This window comes from Vombatus ursinus, unplaced genomic scaffold (assembly GCF_900497805.2).
Source record: "Vombatus ursinus unplaced genomic scaffold, bare-nosed wombat genome assembly UNPS02009573.1, whole genome shotgun sequence".
Classification (NCBI taxonomy): Eukaryota; Metazoa; Chordata; class Mammalia; order Diprotodontia; family Vombatidae; genus Vombatus; species Vombatus ursinus.
This window is the reverse complement of record NW_020949351.1, coordinates 11,671,677-11,691,198: the sequence shown is the minus strand read 5'-3', so window position 1 is coordinate 11,691,198 and position 19,522 is coordinate 11,671,677. Positions and strand designations below refer to the sequence as shown.

Genomic DNA, 19,522 nt, shown 5'->3' with positions numbered 1-19,522 from the left:
CTTTCTTTCTTTCTTTCTTTCTTTCTTTCTTTCTTTCCTTCTTCTCTTTCCTTCCTTACTTCCTTCTTAATAAATATTAGGATCAGATCCATTCTGGACTTCATTTTATTCAGTCTTCTGGTTCATTCAGCCTTAATCAGCATAGGTAACTTCTTTACTATTGATTTTATTTGAATGAAAGTCATTATTAATACATTTCATATACAATAGGGCTGAAAGACATCTTAGAAATAATTTATTCCAACTATTTGATTTAGAGATGGAATAACAAAATGCCATGGAAGTTTTATAATTCACCCAAGGTTACAGTGACCCAGTGGCACAGTCAACATTAGAACCCAGTTCTCCTGATCCTATGTTGCCTCTTCTCATTTTAGAACAAAACAGGGGATTGAAAAGAAAGCCTCTTCCTGCTACAGAGGGTATGCAGAATCTGCTACCATTGGTTAATTACTTTCTATCTATTCATTTTATTCACCTAATTAGTTGTTCCCAAGTTAGTTAATTAACCACTTCTCTCCAGGGACTACACTGAAGCAAACATTCACCCCGAATGGCTTCTATTTCAGACCGAAGCAACTTATGCAAGGAGTTTTATGTAGATTTTATTACAAAGCCTGAAGTCAGCCTCCTGAGCAGATATTCAATCCTATTAAGGAAAGAAGATGCCAAGAAAGAGAACTTATACAGAACCTAGCATGAAATAGACCTCATTGTTAGCTACATTTTAGCTACTGATAAAATGCATTGTATAGTATTTTACTCAAATTTCTGTTCAAATTGACTGTTCAGCCTACATAATGATTTTTGGGGTAATTTTTACCATTAGTCTATGAAATGATAGCTTGAAAAAAGCCACTATAAAACTCAGGGCTCCCACTGAGGAAGGTGACGGTTGATAAACTGAAATACAGGGAAAACAACCAATACAAATGAAAAAGCAATTTTCATGAATTTTGTCCAACATGAAGGCAGCTAATGGAGGTGCCACCTTGTTGTTAAAACCACTTGCCTTGTAAACTGTAGATTTCTCCAACACTGTTCTGCCGTGTGATGTGGTGCCAGTATGCACTTCGAGGGAGGGAGATGGACTTGGATAATGTCATTGGTTCAGTCAGACTGGTTTGAAGCTGAAAAACAAAGCAGGCACATCAAGGAAAACATCCATCCATCGACCTGACCAAGAAAATGTTTTCAAACTGTCTTATGTCAGTTTTGGTGATTTATCAAGTTTTTTTTTCCTTCTAAATGAATAACTGAAAGAGAACTAGAAAAATATTTTTGAATTTCTAAGTGTTATGCCTTCCTTCTGATATTTGGGGATACTAGAATCTGCTATGGACTTAATTCAATACAATCAAGCAGTTATTTATGTAAACAAGCACAACCTGCTCCCAGATTATACTCTCCTGATTTGTGCAAGTTTACCACATCCAAACAGTTCTACACCCATCATGCAGCACGTCTTTCCTCTTCTTCCTCCTCCTTCCCCTTGTCCCTCTACTTCTGGGAACAGTAATCAGATCAACCTTACTAATCCCAGAGAGAGCATGTCAGCCAATTCCCCATGGTTTCATTCAGCATTTATGTGACTTCCTAGACCAAAACACTCCTGCCTACTCACCACTCCCCTACATGTGTTGTCTTCCTTCATTAAAATGTCAGCTCCTTGAAGATATAGACTGCTTTAATTTGTGTATTTTTATCTTCAGATACTTGGCACAGAGCAATGGCTTAATAATATTTTTCTCATTTATTCCTTCATTTGTTTACTAAATGCCTACTATAATGCAAGTCTTAAAGAGGCAAATGTGGTTTAGCAAACAGAGAGTTAGATTTGGATTAAGGAAGTAGGAATCAGGTGTTCTCCATACTAAAGAGATTACAAGTTTGATTTTAAAAAATATGCAAGGTTCCCTTGCTTGTAGGATTTAGAAATAGAAAGAATATTAGAGATCACCTAGTCCAATCCATTATTTTAAAAATAAAGTAACTGAGATCCAGAGAGCTTTAGTGCCTTTCGAGGTTTACTTAGAAAGTAAATAGGGCAGAAATCCAGTTATCTGCTCTTCTACTCTAAAACTTATGGTAGGTTCCCATTACTTACTAAATACCATTTAACCTCTTTGGTCTGGTCCTCCACAATTTGCTAACCTCTTGAGCTTTATTCATATGCATCTTGGCATGCAATCTCTGATGAAATCAAGCCTGACTCTTCTCTTTCACCTTATTTCAACTTGCCATTTCTGTGGCATCTCTCTGGCCTCCTCTTGCCCCGTTCTGGAATAGACTCCAGATAAATTTTTTGCTTATTGAAATCCTTCTTTTCCTTCAGTTCCTAGCTCAGGTATCGTAATCATCTCCCTGTAACTTTCTTTGATTCTCCCACATAAATTCCCCTTTTCAAATATTTCAGAATCACAGAAACTGAGTTGAAAGGGACCTCTACTCCAAATCATACCTAAACAAGAATTCTTTAATATATTTGACAACTGATCATTCAGTTTTTGAAGAACTCTATTGAGAAGAAAGCTACTATTCATCCCCCAAGGTAGCAGTTTTTGTTTTTCAGTTATTTTAGTCATGCCTGACTCTTCGTGACTCCATTTAGGATTTTCTTAGCAAAGATATTACAGTGATTTGCTATTTCCTCTCCAGCTCATTTTACAGATGAGGAAACTAAGGCAAACAGGATTTCAAGTGACTTGCCCAGGGTCAAAGAGCTAGTAAGTGTCTGAAACCAGATTTGAACACAGGAAGAAGAGTCTTTCTGACATGAGGTCTGGCACTCTATCCACTGCATTACTTGTTGAGGAAAAAGCTACTATTGACCTTCCAAGGTAGTACATTTCATGTTTAGCTGGCTCTATTTTTAAGAAGTTTCCCTTGCATCATTTCTAAATCCACCCCATGACAACTTCTTCTCATTGATCTTTGCTTTGTCCTCTTGGGCCAATAAAAATAAGAATGAAAGACTTATTCACATGATAGCAATCATGTCTTCTTAATTTCTCACTTGTTCAGTAAAAACATTCTCAGTTCCTTCAACCACTTCTCCTGTTTTCTAATGTCCTTCCACAAGATCTTGAATTCTGAAATATTTCCTTCTGGTAACAACCGTCCTTTGCATCTTCCATGGCCCACTAATTGAATCCCTGAAACCAAAACACCTCAAAGGCCAGCTAGTTTAAGCCACACTTCAAGAAGAGTCCTGACTTTATTAAGCCTGACAAGTAGTATTCCAGTCTTTGCCTGAACACTGCATTGTAGTGCATTGCATTGCATCACGAAGCAGGCCATTCTACTTTTGGATAATATTAATTCTTAGAAAGTTTGTCTCACATCAGGCTTAAATTTGCCTTTTAAGTACTTTAACTCATTGCTTCTAGCTTTGGCCTATGGAGCTAAGCGGGACAAGTCCAATTACTCTTCTATATGGAGCCCTTAAAATACTTGAATGAGCCATCATATCTCCCAAGATTCCAGGGTAAACATCCACAATTTCTTCTATTAATGTTCTGTAGTTCATTAATGTTTTCCCTAAAATGTGGTACCCAGACTAAACCGATAGTACTCAGTCATGGTCTAAGGCACCATGAATGATGATAGGGACGCAAAGATGAGTGAGATGCAATCCTCAAGGAATTTACATTCTAGAGGGGAGTTAAGCCAAATACATATATTATTTGACTATTCCCCAAGGAATATTTTCAATCTGGAATGATTTTTCTTCACTGACTTATTTTTAAGGGTATGTCTTAAAAGACTACTTTCTTTTTATAGAGTATATTTTGAAATAAAAACCAATTCTCCATTAAAGGAGCCCTGGAAAGCTGGTAGACTGGCCATAGGTAATACAGTTTTCATGGGTTCTCACATATTTAGTTCAAAAAATATTCCATTGTTAATTTCACATTAATTTTTGAAATTCTAAACTGGCCATTTAAAATAGTAAGTCAGAGAATAAAATAGCGAACAACCTTAAACTCAGGAAGACCTAGATTCAATGAAGCAATCCATACACTCATGGAGTTTACATTCTAACATAAGGGACAAGCACATATATAAGCATATGCAAAAGTACATTTACATATATAATCATATATTTATGTATATACAACACATATATTGGTTTTCTCGCTGATATATACTTGCTTATGTGTCCCTGGGCAAATCACTTAACTTCTCACTATATTAGCTATTTTCCTAAGATTATAAGTTTAGAGACAATCCCCACACACACTGACAGAGGAAATGACCAAAACTGGAAACTCCTTAAACCAATAAAATCTCAAGTCTAGTTTCTTTTCTTTTAGAGATAGTAAACTTAATCATCCAACATGCATATTACTATCATACAACTTGAGCCACAGATATTTCCTGATAGGAATATAGACAACATTCAACAGACATATTTGCAATAAAGTAAATATTTTTTTTCAGAGCAGGTATTTGGATCATAGGACATAAATTCATAGATAAAGAGCTGGAAGAGAACTTAGAAGTCTAACTCTCTCCCCACCCCATTTTATAGATGAGGAAAATGAGGTCCCCAAAGATGACTTTCCCAAAGTCTCAATTAAATGACCATCTACCAATCAGTCAACAAACATTCATTAAACTCTTACCTAATACCAGGCACTGTGTTAGGTACTGGGAAAACAAATACAAAAATGAAAATCCTTATCTTAAGGAGCCTACATTCTAACATGGTGAACAGGTATATATATAAGTATATGCAAAAGTACAGTTATACATATGATTATATTTATGTATATACAACACATATATTAGTATTTTCATCTCTCATCTGACTGTTCATTACCTATAACTAGCAGATTAATGTTCTGTTTGTAATTATTTTATTGTGTTTTTTCAAAAGAAAGGGATTTGATGAGTATGTGGAAACAATGATTCTAACTAAACTTCTGTCTTTATGCTGAATTTTTAGATTTTATCAAACTCAGGTCTTTTCATTCAAATCTATCCCTTTCTTCTATACTTATTATTGGAGAAGCAATAATGAGCATCGTCCCTTCTTTCTGATTTTTAATTTTTATCAAGATCCATATGCTTGCATACTTCAAAATTATGTGTTCACTAATTTTTAATTATTGATTTTTATATTACTAACTATTCTAACCAAAATACTAATATATTACTAACATATTCACCTCTCCTCTCTGATGATCCATAAGTCTAAATTTACTTATTTGGTCTTTGGGTTACTATTGTCATGCCCTAAATAACAATGGTTAGAACTCATTTTAAGTTTTAACATTCAATGTTATATCCTTTGGCTATTATTACATTGTTCCTACCTATAGAAATAACTGTACTTTATAATGTAGTTTCTTCTAATACTATATTTCACTGAACCAGTCAATGATGTTAGGCAGAATATGATTGTATGTCTGTATCCTTGATCCAAACTTTAATTTGCTCTCTGCCAAAGCATTAATCTATAGAAAAAATTGAATACTGAAAACTATCACTCCTCATAATATAAAGAATAGCAAGCACATTGCATCTGTTTCATACTTTCACATCTAGAATATGATGTTGCAAAAACATACTTAAAATACTTAAATACAAAGTAGAGCTTTTTAAAAAAAATGCAATGAGATATGGTTTAAAATGTCAACTCAGATAGGATGTGAATTCCTATTTATCCCTAAGACCTGTCAGAGCACTTCTGTGCCTGTGACCCTGGTGCTCTGATAGATGTAGGAGATGTTTCAAATAGAAGAGGTACCATAGTCTTGACATCCTGTTACTCATCAGCAGTGACAGCCAACTGACCTTTAGAACCTGAAGCCAAGGTTGTCCTATACACAAAACAATGACAGAGCTAAGTTTGTTATTGGCAAGTACATTTTCTATTGTCAAGGGAAGAGAATAAGCACTGATATATCACCTACTATGTGCCAGGCATTGTTCTAAGTGCTTTTTTTTCAAATATTATCTAATTTATCTTCACAACAACCCTTTGAGGTAGGTACTATTATTATCTCCATTTTACAGAGAGGAAACTAAGGCAAACAGAGGTTAAGTGACTTGGCCAGGATTACATAGCTAGCAAATGGACTGGAATTCAGGTCTTCCTAACTCCAGGTACAGAATTATATTCACTGTGCTTGCCACCAGCTGCCTTCCCAATGCAAAAATGTATGTTAATACATAGATATATTTATACATGATACAATTATAATCTCCTAATAGATTTCATTGAAAATTTCTTTGTAAGAAACTTTTATAATTTTTTTTTACTTATGTGTTAGTTTTAATTACTTAAGTATTTAAGTCTTGAAAATTCCAGCATAATGAAGCAAGCTGGATTTAAAACCTGGCCCTTCTTTTTGCCTCTATAACCTTTGGCAAATCACTCAACCTTTCTGACCTGTTTCTTTAACTGCAGAATTGCTAAAGTTCCCTGGAAGTTCTAAATCCTATGATCCTAGAATAAGAATCCTGAATAATTTTCATTTTCAATGCCAGAACCTGTAGTTCGTTCAATAACATCTCTGTATGAGGTGAAGGTAAGATAAAATTGAAGAGAATCTTGTCTTTGGAAACTCTCCTTCAAACTTTAAAAACTTTATCACTTTTAGTGTGCTTACTTTGATATTCTGTGTCTTAAAGCTAGCTTTGTTGGTGTCTTACCTGCTTACTAGGCTGCATACTAGATGCAGCTGGTGGCTCAGTTGCATTGGGAGTTAGGAAGATGTGAATTCAAATCTGTCCACAGATGCTTACTTAGGTGTGGGGCTCATGGAAAAGTCATTTAACCTCTCTTTGCTTAGTTTTCCCATCTATAAAATGGGGATAATAATAACATTTATCTTCTAGAGTTGTGAGGACTAAATAAGGTATTTGTACATGGCACATAGTAGGTGCTTTATAAATGTTGGTTATTATTAGAATTTTCAGGTCCCTTTTTCTCACTTGGTGGTATGAATTGCTTTTTCTTTCTTTTCAGTGATCAAGGCCCTAATTATCAAGACCTCATCTCAGGAAAAAATATGAAAAACATAGTTATACATATTAGCATTTTAAAGATTAAAAACAATGGTGGTGTGTAGAGGAGAGAGGATCTGAGGAAGAAGGAGTTGAGGATTTTTCCCTTAATCACTGAAATCAAACCCTATACTCTATCTTTATATCTTCAAAAATCTCTTTTAAAAATTTATTTTAAAGAAAAAGGACAGACAGCAGAAAATGAATGATGAAGATAAAATCATTGTCTCCAAAAGCAGCTGAAATGCCACTTTACACATTTTCTCAAAATCCCAAATAAATATTTCCAATATTTCCTTCATTATTTAAAAATGGCCTGTAAATTACACTAAGGAAGAAAGAAAAACATTTATTTATAGTAACAGATAGAGGAACTATGAAATTCCCAATTTTACAATCCCTAGTGGCATAGGAGGCAAGGGCTTAAAATATAAACACAGATCTTTAATTAATGCCAGCAATGCCAATTATTCGAACTAATTGGTCCACAGAGCTATTCTTATTACCATGCTAATCACAATCCTGCCTATATGTCATTCTTTTCCCTCCTTTAAAATTAGCAGAATCTTTTCTCTATATAATTCATAATCAGTGGTTAAATTGATTTTTCCCATGGGATAACATTAGAGACCTCTGCATTCGTTTCATTACAATTTTCTTTCATTTTATTCCTTCTTCATTTTATTGCACCAATTTTTTTCAGAGAGATATTGTCCTTCCCCATGTTCACTTACATGTATCCCCTCTCCCCCCAAAAAACTCCAATAACACAGTGATTCCTTTCTGTTGTTGTTGCTGTTGTTGGATAATTAAGCAGTAACTGAAGACCATTGACTTTTTTTTTAATTTTAAAGGCTTTTGATGATTTCTCCTGGAAAACTATTCCAAACCTTCCCTCTTTGTTCCTCAATTTTTCAACTTCTTCAGCCTCTTAGTCATTTTAAAATCTTAGACTGCCTTTTATACTCTCATATCTTCCTACTTCTTTTCTCTTAACTTCCAAATGAATTCAGAGAAATAGGAAAGGTATCTACATTATAGCCTATTGAGGACATCCTTAGGAACAGGAGTTTGGGGAAACATTTATCTTGGAGTCAGAGGACCTAAGTTTGAGACCAATCTACAACATTCACCATCTATATGAACCTGTGCAAGTCATTTTAATTCTCTTAGAGTTAGTTTCTTCAACTGTAAAATGGGGATAATAATTTCACTATCCACCTCATAAGATTATGTGAGTTGTGATTATTAGTTAATCAACTAATGTTATTAAATTGTAAAAATTGTTATTAAATAGTTGTATTTAATACAATACTTATTTGTATTATGCTTCATAAGACAAAAAAGTACTATATTCATGTGGATTTAGGAAATAGAATGGAAGAGGGAAAGAATGAATAATTTGGAGTTATAGAACCTTAATTCAAATTCTGCTTTGACAGTTTCTACCAATGTGACCTCAGAAAAGTCAGTTAAGTTCTCTTAGTCCCTGTTTCCTTGTTGTAAAGTAAGGAGGTGGACTCAGATTACTTCTATATTCTCTTCTATCTCCAGAGACATTATCAAATGAACATATGATTGACTGACTGACATCACCTTCTTCAGTCTCCTCTCCACTCTGACTAGAAGCTTGGAAAATAGAATACCAAACTTTTCCCAATGCCCTCTTTTATAGAAAACAGAAAGTGGCCTTTTTGGCTCACTCCACTCTACATTTGCTGATCTGCCTGGTTTCAACACCATGGAACAAGATGCTCCCATGTTGGCTACCCCCGGTCTACCCCCAGTCCCTTCTGCTTCTTTCCTGCTTTTTTTGTATGTTGTCTATTCCCATTACACTGTCTGTCTTTCTTTTTATTAATTGTATCTCCAGCACTTAGCATAGCCTGGCACATCATAGGTGCTTAATAAATGTTTATTGGATTGGATTATATGTATATATATGCATATATATATACACACACAGATATAATTCTATTATAATTATCTCCTTATATTTTTCAATGAGGTTCAGATAAAAATGGTCATTATTTTATTATTATTTTCTATTTTAATATTCTATGAGTGAATAAAATTATATAACTACTTTTGTAGTTTAATAAAAGGAGAATGAAAACCCTCTTTCTTGTCAGCTCACTGGAAATATCCTTTGTATAAGAGGAAAAGTGTCAAATATGTCTTTATGTAATGTCTAATGTGTGTTGAGCACTGTGTTAAGTGCTTTTCGTAATATATTTGCAAATATTATCTCAGTTGATCCTAAAAACAACCCTGCAAGGTATATGGTTTTATTACTTCTATTTTATAGTTGAGGAAATTCAGGCAAACAAGTTAAGTGACTTGCCCAGGGTCACACAACTATTAAGCATCTGAGGCTGGATTTGAACTCAGGTCTTCCTGACTCCACACTCAGGGATCTATCCACTTCACCACTAACTACCTCTGGTATAACTTCAGGAGCAGAGAGAACAGCAGGGATGTTTCTATATGATTTTTCCCCCCTATATTGTGAAAGATTTTCATTACATATAATTGGACGATTGAGTATTTGTTATGTTTACATCTTTCAGAAGTTGTTGTTAAGTTATTATGGATCAATGTCAGGTCTTGGAAATTCTGTGTGACAATTCAGTCTGTGATAATGGCCTTATTTCAGCACAAGTTTATCAGTTGAATTCTCCAGGATATCTTGAGGTGTGTGTAAATATGGGGACGGTCAGTTCATGGAAGATGGCATGCTTCTGATGAACAATTATAGCTACTAGAACATATCTTGTTAGGTATTCTGTAGGTATTAAAGTTTGCAGCCTCTATAAACGTATTGCCCAGTTTCTATGGTTTTCTTGCCTTATCTATATTGGTTACTGAGTCTAGGAATCTTAAAGATAACCGCTTTATAATTTCTAGTGGCAATATCCTAGTCTTGAGTTGCCGTTATAAACCCCCTTTTTCCCACAAACAAATTTGCAGTCATTTGTCTGATACTTCTTGGTTGACATGTGGGCTAGATTAATGCAGATGTAGATCATGAAGGACTTCAGAATTCATTTTTAGCCTAATAATTTCATAGAATCCTTTTAGAATTAAGTCAATTTTGGTGATTTAAGGGTCAAAACTAGTTCACCCCATTTTAGCCTGTAAACCATAGCTAGCTGAGAACATATTCCCATCATTCAATCATTCATGGACTATAAGATTGAATAAATGTCTTTGAGAATCATTTGATGACATGACATGACATTAAACAGAGCTATATTCCAATCAAGTGTAGGATTTCATTACATGACTTTTGGGTCCTATGTGAACACATTAGGATAGCTGGAATGGCAAATTTTTCCAGAAATCAGAATATGTGCCTTTTTGGCATGTCATTGGGAAAGAAAGGTCTTAGTTTTGGCCAGGGCTCCTTCTCCTCCACTTTTTCTTTGATAAGAAAAGGACGTTATGATGTTCAATGGTCCAGAGGATGTTGGAATTATCATCTTCCCAATAGTGTCATAAATGGCATCCCCAGATTGGTTGTTAGCAATGTTTGCACTATCAGGAACCAAGGGCAGACTGGATGCAAATCCTTTGTGATTAAAACCATCATCTTGCAAACCTCAGAAATAAAGGAAAGGCATTCTACAACCAAGATCTATGAGTTACTCATTTGCCATATGTGCTTTCTATGTCTCAGCCTATTTTGTCCTGGCTTTCATATATATTGGTAGGAGAATATGTCACAGACATATTCAAGAAGTTTTGTAGCTACCATGTTTACTGCACTCTTGGTAAATACCCCTTTGTTAAAAATCTATTTGAGTCTGGCTAACTAAATTGATTCTCACTTGAGAATATTGAAGATAAACACATGGGGCAGGGGGAGCTTGAGCCAATTGCATTAAAAATCACTTCTGGAGTCAGGGTACCCCTAGAACCCTGAGGAAAGAATATAGCCAGCCTACCTCTGGGAATCTGATGTTGTAGTGAGAAGGGGACTTGGAATAAAGATTCTCAGTGTTTACATGATCTTCAATTACATTGAACAAATGGAATGGCATGAATCAGTTATTAACCTGTAGTACTGATTGGTGAAGTGAAGTCTATTTGTTCAAAAAAGTTTTGTAGGTTTTGGGCTTATTTATCATGTGTTCTCTGAATAACTATGAATTTGTTTCCTCCTTTTTGGTGAGGTGAGTGTTAATTTTTCTATGATTTTGTATAACTACAAGATGATGAGTTTTCCATGTGGTCGAATACTCTTGTGTTCTCATACTTGGGTCTATTTTATGGATTTTCAGTATGTGGTAAGCCATGTTGGTAGAACTGCATCAAACACTTTGAAGTAGTCAACAAAGGCTGTATATATGTTATGGCACTTTCAAACCGCTTGCTCAATAATTACTGCATAAATAAAAAATTATTTGTTACATCTCTGGGCCTTTTTGGTACACCTTTTTTTTTACTTTTCAGTGAATCTATTGTTTTTTTTCTAGACAGTTGTAGAATTTTTAGTGATATAAGCAGTGAATACTTTCTATAAAGTTCATAAACACAAAATCTGCCTTTATTTGAAAGGGTCATTGATGTTAATCTTTTGACAATAGATATGTGATTACTTCTATTAAGAAAAATTGGGATCAGTATTGCATCTGAAAAGGAACTGGTCAAGTGCTTTGCTAATAATTCATATTCCACTAAGGCATATTTTAAACATATCTTATCTGGTCCTGCCACTTTTCAATTTTTCAGAGAAATTTGAGCTTCATTCACTTCCCTTGAGGTAACTTAATTTATCTCCCAACATCCTTCATTATATTAACTGTGCATTTTCTATCCTCATTTGCCCAACTCACATTTTTGTTGTATTGGTTTCTTGCAACCATACATACGACCAGAAGTTTTCCACACCCTCCTTCTTCCAGAGTTCTTTCTTGCTTGTGATTTTTAGCAAGACCTCCATATTTTTTGATTTATGATGAATCCTTTATTTTGTTCTTTATTTTGTCTTGACTCCCTGTAATTGACTCTTTGACCTTTTAATTGCTGATTAAAAGAATCTAGCTAGGATTGCTGGTATGCTTTTGCTTAATGAATTCTTTTCCACATATTTCTTTTTTTTTGTTGCATTTAATTGGGGATTATGTCATTCCAATTTTATACTGCATGTTCCAACTAGATAATGACGTAATCTTCCTATGTGTCTCCATACTATATTCTTCAAGAGTTCTCTAATGCCTCTTCAATCATGGTGGTTTTGTACCTGTCCTGAGAGATATTCCTTGGTAACTCTATCTGTCTTCCTGTTTCTCGCCATAGCAGCGTCTGCCATATATGCTACTATGTGCAGGTCTCGGATTTTTTTTTTATAATTTTAATCAAGGACGGATGCATTTTTTCATGATTGTTACAGAAATCTTTTTATTACAATTTCTTTGGTTTTGTATAATTGATTTGCTAATTGGAAGTATACTGTCAAACTTTAGAATTCTAGTCTAAGTATGCCCATTTCCTTTTCAAAATCATTTGAAGTATTGCTGCTATTTTTGTCATTTATTTCATTATTATTATCTCTGAATTTTACATAATGTGAAGATTCTCAATGACCTGGCTTTCAACTTTTCCTTCAAATTTTAATAACTCATCAATGTCGTCTCTTATTTCTTATCTAATTTAACCTTAGGGATGATATTCCTTTTTTCCAATTACCTTGAATTGATTGGCAATATGTTGTGGGACTATAAGCTGAGAATACTATTGATAAAATGCAGAATGAAACTCTTTCCTTGCCTTAAATGGTGAGATCTAGTTTCAATTTTGTCATGACATAATACTAGAACATAATGTAAGTATTCATGTCTTCAGGCCATTTTATGTAAACTTGTGGTTTGTCTGCTTTAATGATCAGCATCTTCCACATATTCAAGTCTTCCTGAATCCTGGCCAGCACTTAGCACTGTTTCCACCACATTGTGGGCACTTAATAAATGTTTATGGAATTGAATTTGAAATTATGAGCCCCTATTTCAAAGTGTAATCTCCACATCAGGACTTAAGTACTGACTCATTCTGCTTTCTCATTTTTCAGAAAGTTGGGAAGGAAAAAGATTCATCAAATTTGGTTACTCCAAGGGACAAATCAAACTAAAGAAGGAGTGTAGGAGAGGTCATATGATCATAGAGTTAGAGCTGAAAAGGGCCTTATTGGTTATCTAGTCCAATTTTCTCATTTTTAGGGGGGGGGTGAGGAAACAGAGGTCCAATGACTTGCCCAAAGTCACAACAATAGTAAGTAGCAGAGGTGGGATTTGAATCCAGGGCCTCTGATTCTAAATCTATAGATCTTTCCATGATGCACCATGGTTCTTTTTGGTATAACTTAATCTTTAATAACAGAGATGCCACATCTTCTGTGAACAATATTGTTTTTGGAAACAATAGTTCTAGCTGAACTCTTTTTTCACTCTTTGAAAATGGTAGTTTACCTGGAGAGGAAGAGATGAACCAGTATTTATTTATTTCCAGGAAGGAAAATGGAAAACCTTGGCTGCATCAAGATATAGCATCAAGTATGACAGACAAAAAAAGGAATTTTTCTTTTCTAGGGCAATGCCATCAACATGTCTCATAGCTCTCGGCTTGATTGAATGAGAGGTATGTCATCTGAATGCCAGATCTTTTGATATGCATGCTTTGATTTGTACTATTATATAGTAGGAACCTAAAGCCCTTTTGGGGCTGAGCCAAGTGTCTGTCTCACTGTAAGTTATTTCTAGTCTCAGACTTATTATAAAAGAAACCCCAAAGAAAAGAGGGAAGAAAACCTGAACTGAGATTTAAAGGGCTTCAATAAAGAAAGTGAACCAAAGACTGGCATGGTTATTTAGATTGGAAAGGATTAAAAAATAAAAAGGAGGGAAGGATATAGGGAGAAACATAGGAAGGAAGGAAGAAGAAAAGAAACACGATCTTTGTAAGGACAATGAGATTAATATGTGAGATCTATCATAAAATTTTATACTTAACAAATAGCATTTGAAATTTTTGGCTCAAAAGTAGTCTGAAAGCCTCCCCCTACCTTTTTCATTTCATTTGTAAATGTGTTTTAGATTGGGAGCCCTTTTAGGACAAAGATCATGACTGTACTTTGTTTCATATTCTGCAGTGACAAGAGAAACACACACACACACACACACACACACATACACACATGATAAGACTTCATTAATCCTGGGCAAAATGTTTAGGTAATTGAAATCTATTTTACTTACTTCATACTTATGACTCCTCTTGCCTCCCAAAACTTTCCTCCAATTCCTATTTTACTATTCTACCCTTTGGCAATTTCATAAATGCATCATAGAAATCTGATCACATAAAGCATTATTGAATTCATTACTTTATGCAGTATTTTAAACATTATAAATGAGTGGGGATAACAGATTTGCTGAGTTGCAAAGACACTCAGAAGCCATCTTCTAGGACTATTATCTGAAGCATGAATCCTCTTTGTCATATTCCCTATTAGTTGTCAACCAACATCATCATGAATTTCTTTAGTAATGGGTATACTCACTAATTATGAGGCAGCTCATTCCATTTTGAACAGACATAACTCAGAATGAACCAAAAATCTGTCCATTTATTTATCCTTGTTCTACCCTCTGGAACCAAGTGTAATAAGACTAATTCATCTCTTAAATGACAATTCAAATATTTTAATACTGCAATAATGGATGGCAATATGGTACAATTGAATGGTCATGGTATTACAAGTCAAAGAGCCTGGCTTCAAGTCTTGGTTCTGACTCACTATCTGTTTGTCCCTGGACAAGTCATTTAACTTATTTGCTTCTCAGTTTCCTCATCTGTAAAGTGAGGAGGTTGGACTCAACAACCTCTGAGGTCCCTTCTGGACTTAAATCTATTAACCTGTGGTGCTACATTATAATTTAGTTAATGAAGCCTGCTTTTAGAGCTACAGTTTCATGGGGCTAGCATCTCACTTTATGATTTACCATTTCCATGAACTAAAATTTGGATAGGTAGCTCTAGTGTTACCAAAAAACTGTGTTATGAATATAAGACTAAAGAAACTGGTTTTTGCATTTATTTGACTATCAAAGCATTCTGCTAGTTGGTAACAATTTTTCAATTCAATTTCCAAATATTAGGTGAAATACACGAATAAATGGAGGATGGCAATGAATAATGCAGTTAGAGATCAAGTTTGCAAACTGCTAAAAATGAAAAATTTATTTGACTTTGGGTTCAACATAGCCCACATAAGTGGAAAATGAGGCTAATTATATACTAATTTTAATATAAGTAAGTGATGAAGATAGGTAATTTAGCAACTGGATAAAACAATAAGTATCAAGATGGTCCTAACATTTATTCAGTAAGGAACAGTAGGCTTTGATTGATTACTTAATCTCTCTTTTCTCAAGTCTCTGGATAAAGATATACTACTTGTCTGTTAAAGTATTTTGGAGTTTTGATACATCAGCACCGTGAGTATAGAAATTGAATGTCATTATATTGGTGACCTTGATATAGATTATTTTATTCAGTTGAGATTTTTCAATGAAAGAGGAAAATATTTCCATAACATATAGGTAGAAAAATTTTTAAGGAGGTATAACACCTATAATTGTATATTTTGTAGCATATCCAAATCTGGCTTCATTCAAAAAGTACTTATTGTGTATAACAAACATTGTTTAGGCCTATAGGAAGTGAAAATTCAGTGTAATGCTTATATTAGAGATGCCTTATGGAAAGGAATCACATATGTCTATTTGGATTCTACCTAGAAACCTCTGGAAATGAATATGCTGGGCATCTCAGCACGTGTGGACCAATTTCTCACCTTTATGCATCCTGGTCACAAATTGAAGCTTAACTTAAAATATTAAAAGGGGGAAACACTAAGAAATCTTACATATTTTATAATATATTATGCATAATATGTAATGTTAAATAATTATCATATGTAATATATAATATATTAAAATGTATCTATGTATAACACCAAAAACAGAAGACACAGAGTATGAAGACCTAGGTTAAAGGAACAGAACTGAAACTTACTAGATAACTCATTACATTTCTGTAAGTTGTTATTGTTCATTCATTTCAGTCATGTCCAACTCTTTCCTACTTCAGTTGGAGTTTTCTTGGCAAAGACACTGGAGTAGTTTGCCATTTCTTTCTACAACTTATATTACAGATGAGGAACTGAGGCAAATAGGGTTAAGCGATTTGCTAGGAGGTCACATTTAAATTCAGGAAGATGAGTCTTCATGACTTTAGGCCCAGCACTCTATCTGCTGCCCTACCTAGCTGCCCTCTCTGAGAATCAGTTCCTTTACATGTAATGCCTTGATGGTGATATTTAGTTTATCTATATTGCAGCAGTTATGATGAAAATACCTTGCAAAACTTAAAGCAGTACAAAATTTGAGCAATCTATTGATTATAATACCTCAATAAGTAGTTATTGAGTTAATTAATATCTTGTAACAGGTAAATATGTTTACTGAATTTAATTGTTTAACCTTACATCTCAGAAAACCCTGCAAGAACCACCTATTATAAATTATGCTCCATGAATTATGCATCTGTTCCAAGCAGGGTCCTCTGTTGGCATGAACACCTTCTTAGAAGGTTACTATCTTCCTGCTGGCATGAGCCTTGTAACTATAGTATAATGAGCCAAATAAACATCATTTTGCAGGTTATAATTCTCTTTACTCTTATATGTTCTCTACAGGCAAATTCAGTATGGGAGAGAGGAGATGCCATTGATAGGGTTATTGGGAGCCCCACAGATTAACCACTTTGCTTTTCATTTTATTAGAACACTCTGGACAGGCAGTGTCCTTTCCCCAGGATCTCTTCCCCTGTTTTGTTTTGTTTTGTTTTTTTTTTTCCATAGAGACTGATGAGGTGACCAGTTTACTTTCATTGGGTACCATTTTGTAAAAATTAAATTATCTAAGGTTCTGAGATGTGTAAGGTCACCACCTCCACATTTCAGGTGCTACTAAAAATGCATTCCCAGTGACCTTACAATTTTCCAAAGGGAGAGATCAGATCTCAGAATTCTTGAATAGTTAAGAAAGCTACATTAAATCTGACACAGCTGAAGGCATACCAGGAATGTAGCATGTAAAAAGGAGAGAAGATATTCTTAGTGTAAAATACGTAAATATCAGTAAATCTGCTTATATACAAGGGTCGGTGGTATGGAGAAGAACTGCTGTAGGATTCATTACAGGGCAAAACCAATGTAGGCAAAGATATGAGACTGAGAAAATATTTTTTTAACCATTCCTTCAGATCACAATCATTTTTCATTGTTATGGTACATTATGGTACTGAGTTATCTGTGAATTATATACCAGCTTAGTTAAATTTTGAGAGTCTTATGACTAGGCAGGTTATAGGGTGACTAATTTGTCAAACACAAAAACTTTCAAAGACAATCTAGTCAATTGTAGAATGGTACCTGTACCATTGGTAGAGGGAGTACCCATATCAACTACATCACTAATTTTTGGTTAATTCAGGTCAACATAAAAAGGAAGAAAGAGAGGAGAAAAAAAGAAAGGAGAGAAGGAAGAAATAAAGGGAAGTATTGGACTGTCGTGGTAAAAGTTCTGGATTTGGATTTAGTGGACCTAGCTTCAAATTCCAACTTTTGCCATGTATTGTTTACTTAACCGTCTTTAGTCTCAGTTTCTTCATATGTAAAATAAAGCACTTCAATAATTACTCACTCTAGATCCTATCCTAACTTCTTCCAAAGATAAGAGATTGGGAAAAGAGAAAAGCAGCATATAAGGGTTTCTCTTATAAATAAGGTATACGACTAAACATCATGGATGAAAATGAAAGTAGGCACAATAAAATTGAAAATAAAAGCTTCTTCTCCCACTGTCATGACCTACTTTGAACATTACTGATTTCCCATGCTGTTATACTCAGTGCACAGATCTATTGAGAGGCACTCTCTTATTTAAATGGATTTAGAATCCTATCAATTATGGGAACAAACTCTGCTTTGTAATGGTAGGGTGGTTGAACATTAATTCCAGTGGACAGTAATGTGAATAAATAATAGAGCAGTCATGAATAATCAGTGGGAGACTGGTTTAATGGCCAGGGCTTAACTGTTAATTTTTTTTTTTTTCATTATCTACCTCTTTGAATACACCATAAATGAAGTGTTAAGACATATCACTCCCTCCTGGGCAAATGAATCTTTGGTGAGCTTTTTTTCTGTTTATGCAGTGAGTGAATTACTTCAATAGTTTTCACCGTTGGACAGCTGGAAGAATCTTAAACTCAATGAGATATGATCATACCAAACGTGATGTGAATAATCAGCTACCTGTTTATTAAATGGTGATGAGCTTGTAATAGTTACAATGCTTGTTAAAGATACAAACACAGACTCCTTGAGTATAGCCTGAGGGCATTGTACTTCTTGAATTCTAAGACGCTTTTGCAATCAAGTCTGCTCACTGGAAAATCAAATGCAAGGCAGAAAGTAACAAATTATTATCTTTGCTACTTTCATCATTTCTTTGGCATACCTATGATGAACAAAACATTAGTGATTATGTATAAAATTCCAAACAAAATATGTAAACATCACTGAAATTACTAATCCAGGTTGGACTAATGGACCCCTAAATCTTGTCTTCTCCAGTCTAAAAAACCCAAGATCCTTCAAGTAATCCTTATAATGGCATAATTTCAAAGTCCTTCATTAGCCTCATCAACTTGTCTTGGCTGCTTTTTAGGTTATACTGTGTTTCTTTAAAAGGGCAATCAGAATTGAAAACCACATTCCAGATATTGTAGGTTCTGGGAGGGACATAGTGGGACTCTCACCTCTCTAGTCTTGTATACCAGGTCTCTTTTAATATAACCAAAGACCGATTTAGCTTTGGGAGCTGCTTTATTGCACTTGATATTTCCCACATATTTTTCAGATCATGTCCTAGCTATTTCAACTTCCCTAACATTGTGCTTGGGAAGTCCTGTTTTTGAAGACACACTCAATACTTTATATTTAACCTTGTTAATTTCCCTCTTAGATTTGGTTCAATATTATAAATGTCAAGATCCTCACTGATTCTGACTGTTATCCAACATGCTGGCTATCCCTCTCAGGATTGCATTATCTTAAATTTTTATTAGCACCCCATCTATGCCTTTATCCAAGCCACTGATAAAAAAAAAGTTAAATATTTAACCATAGTACAAGGCTAAGCACAGAGAGGCACTAGGGCACTCTACTGGAGAACTCCAAAACTGACACTGAATCATCTATGACCACTCTTTTGGGCTATTCATTCACATTATTCTGAATCCATCTAACTATCTACTGTTATCTAGCCTACTTTTCTCCTCTTATCTATGACATGACCACAGGAAAAACTGTCAAATATTTGGCAAAAATTTGGGTAAACTGTGCTTTGATCTACCAGTTCAATAACTGGCAAAAAAA

At 34.5% G+C, this 19,522-nt stretch overlaps 1 protein-coding gene across 1 annotated transcript in view; it reads right to left on the bottom strand.

Annotated features, from left to right (window-relative positions):
- DOK6 (docking protein 6) overlaps positions 1 to 19,522 on the bottom strand; it is a 622,361-nt gene that overhangs the window by 118,168 nt on the left and 484,671 nt on the right. Inside the window, exon 7 of the mRNA XM_027852414.1 lies at positions 1,013 to 1,130. Within this exon, the coding sequence (XP_027708215.1) occupies positions 1,013 to 1,130 (118 nt within the window). The remainder of the gene's footprint in view (positions 1 to 1,012; positions 1,131 to 19,522) is intronic.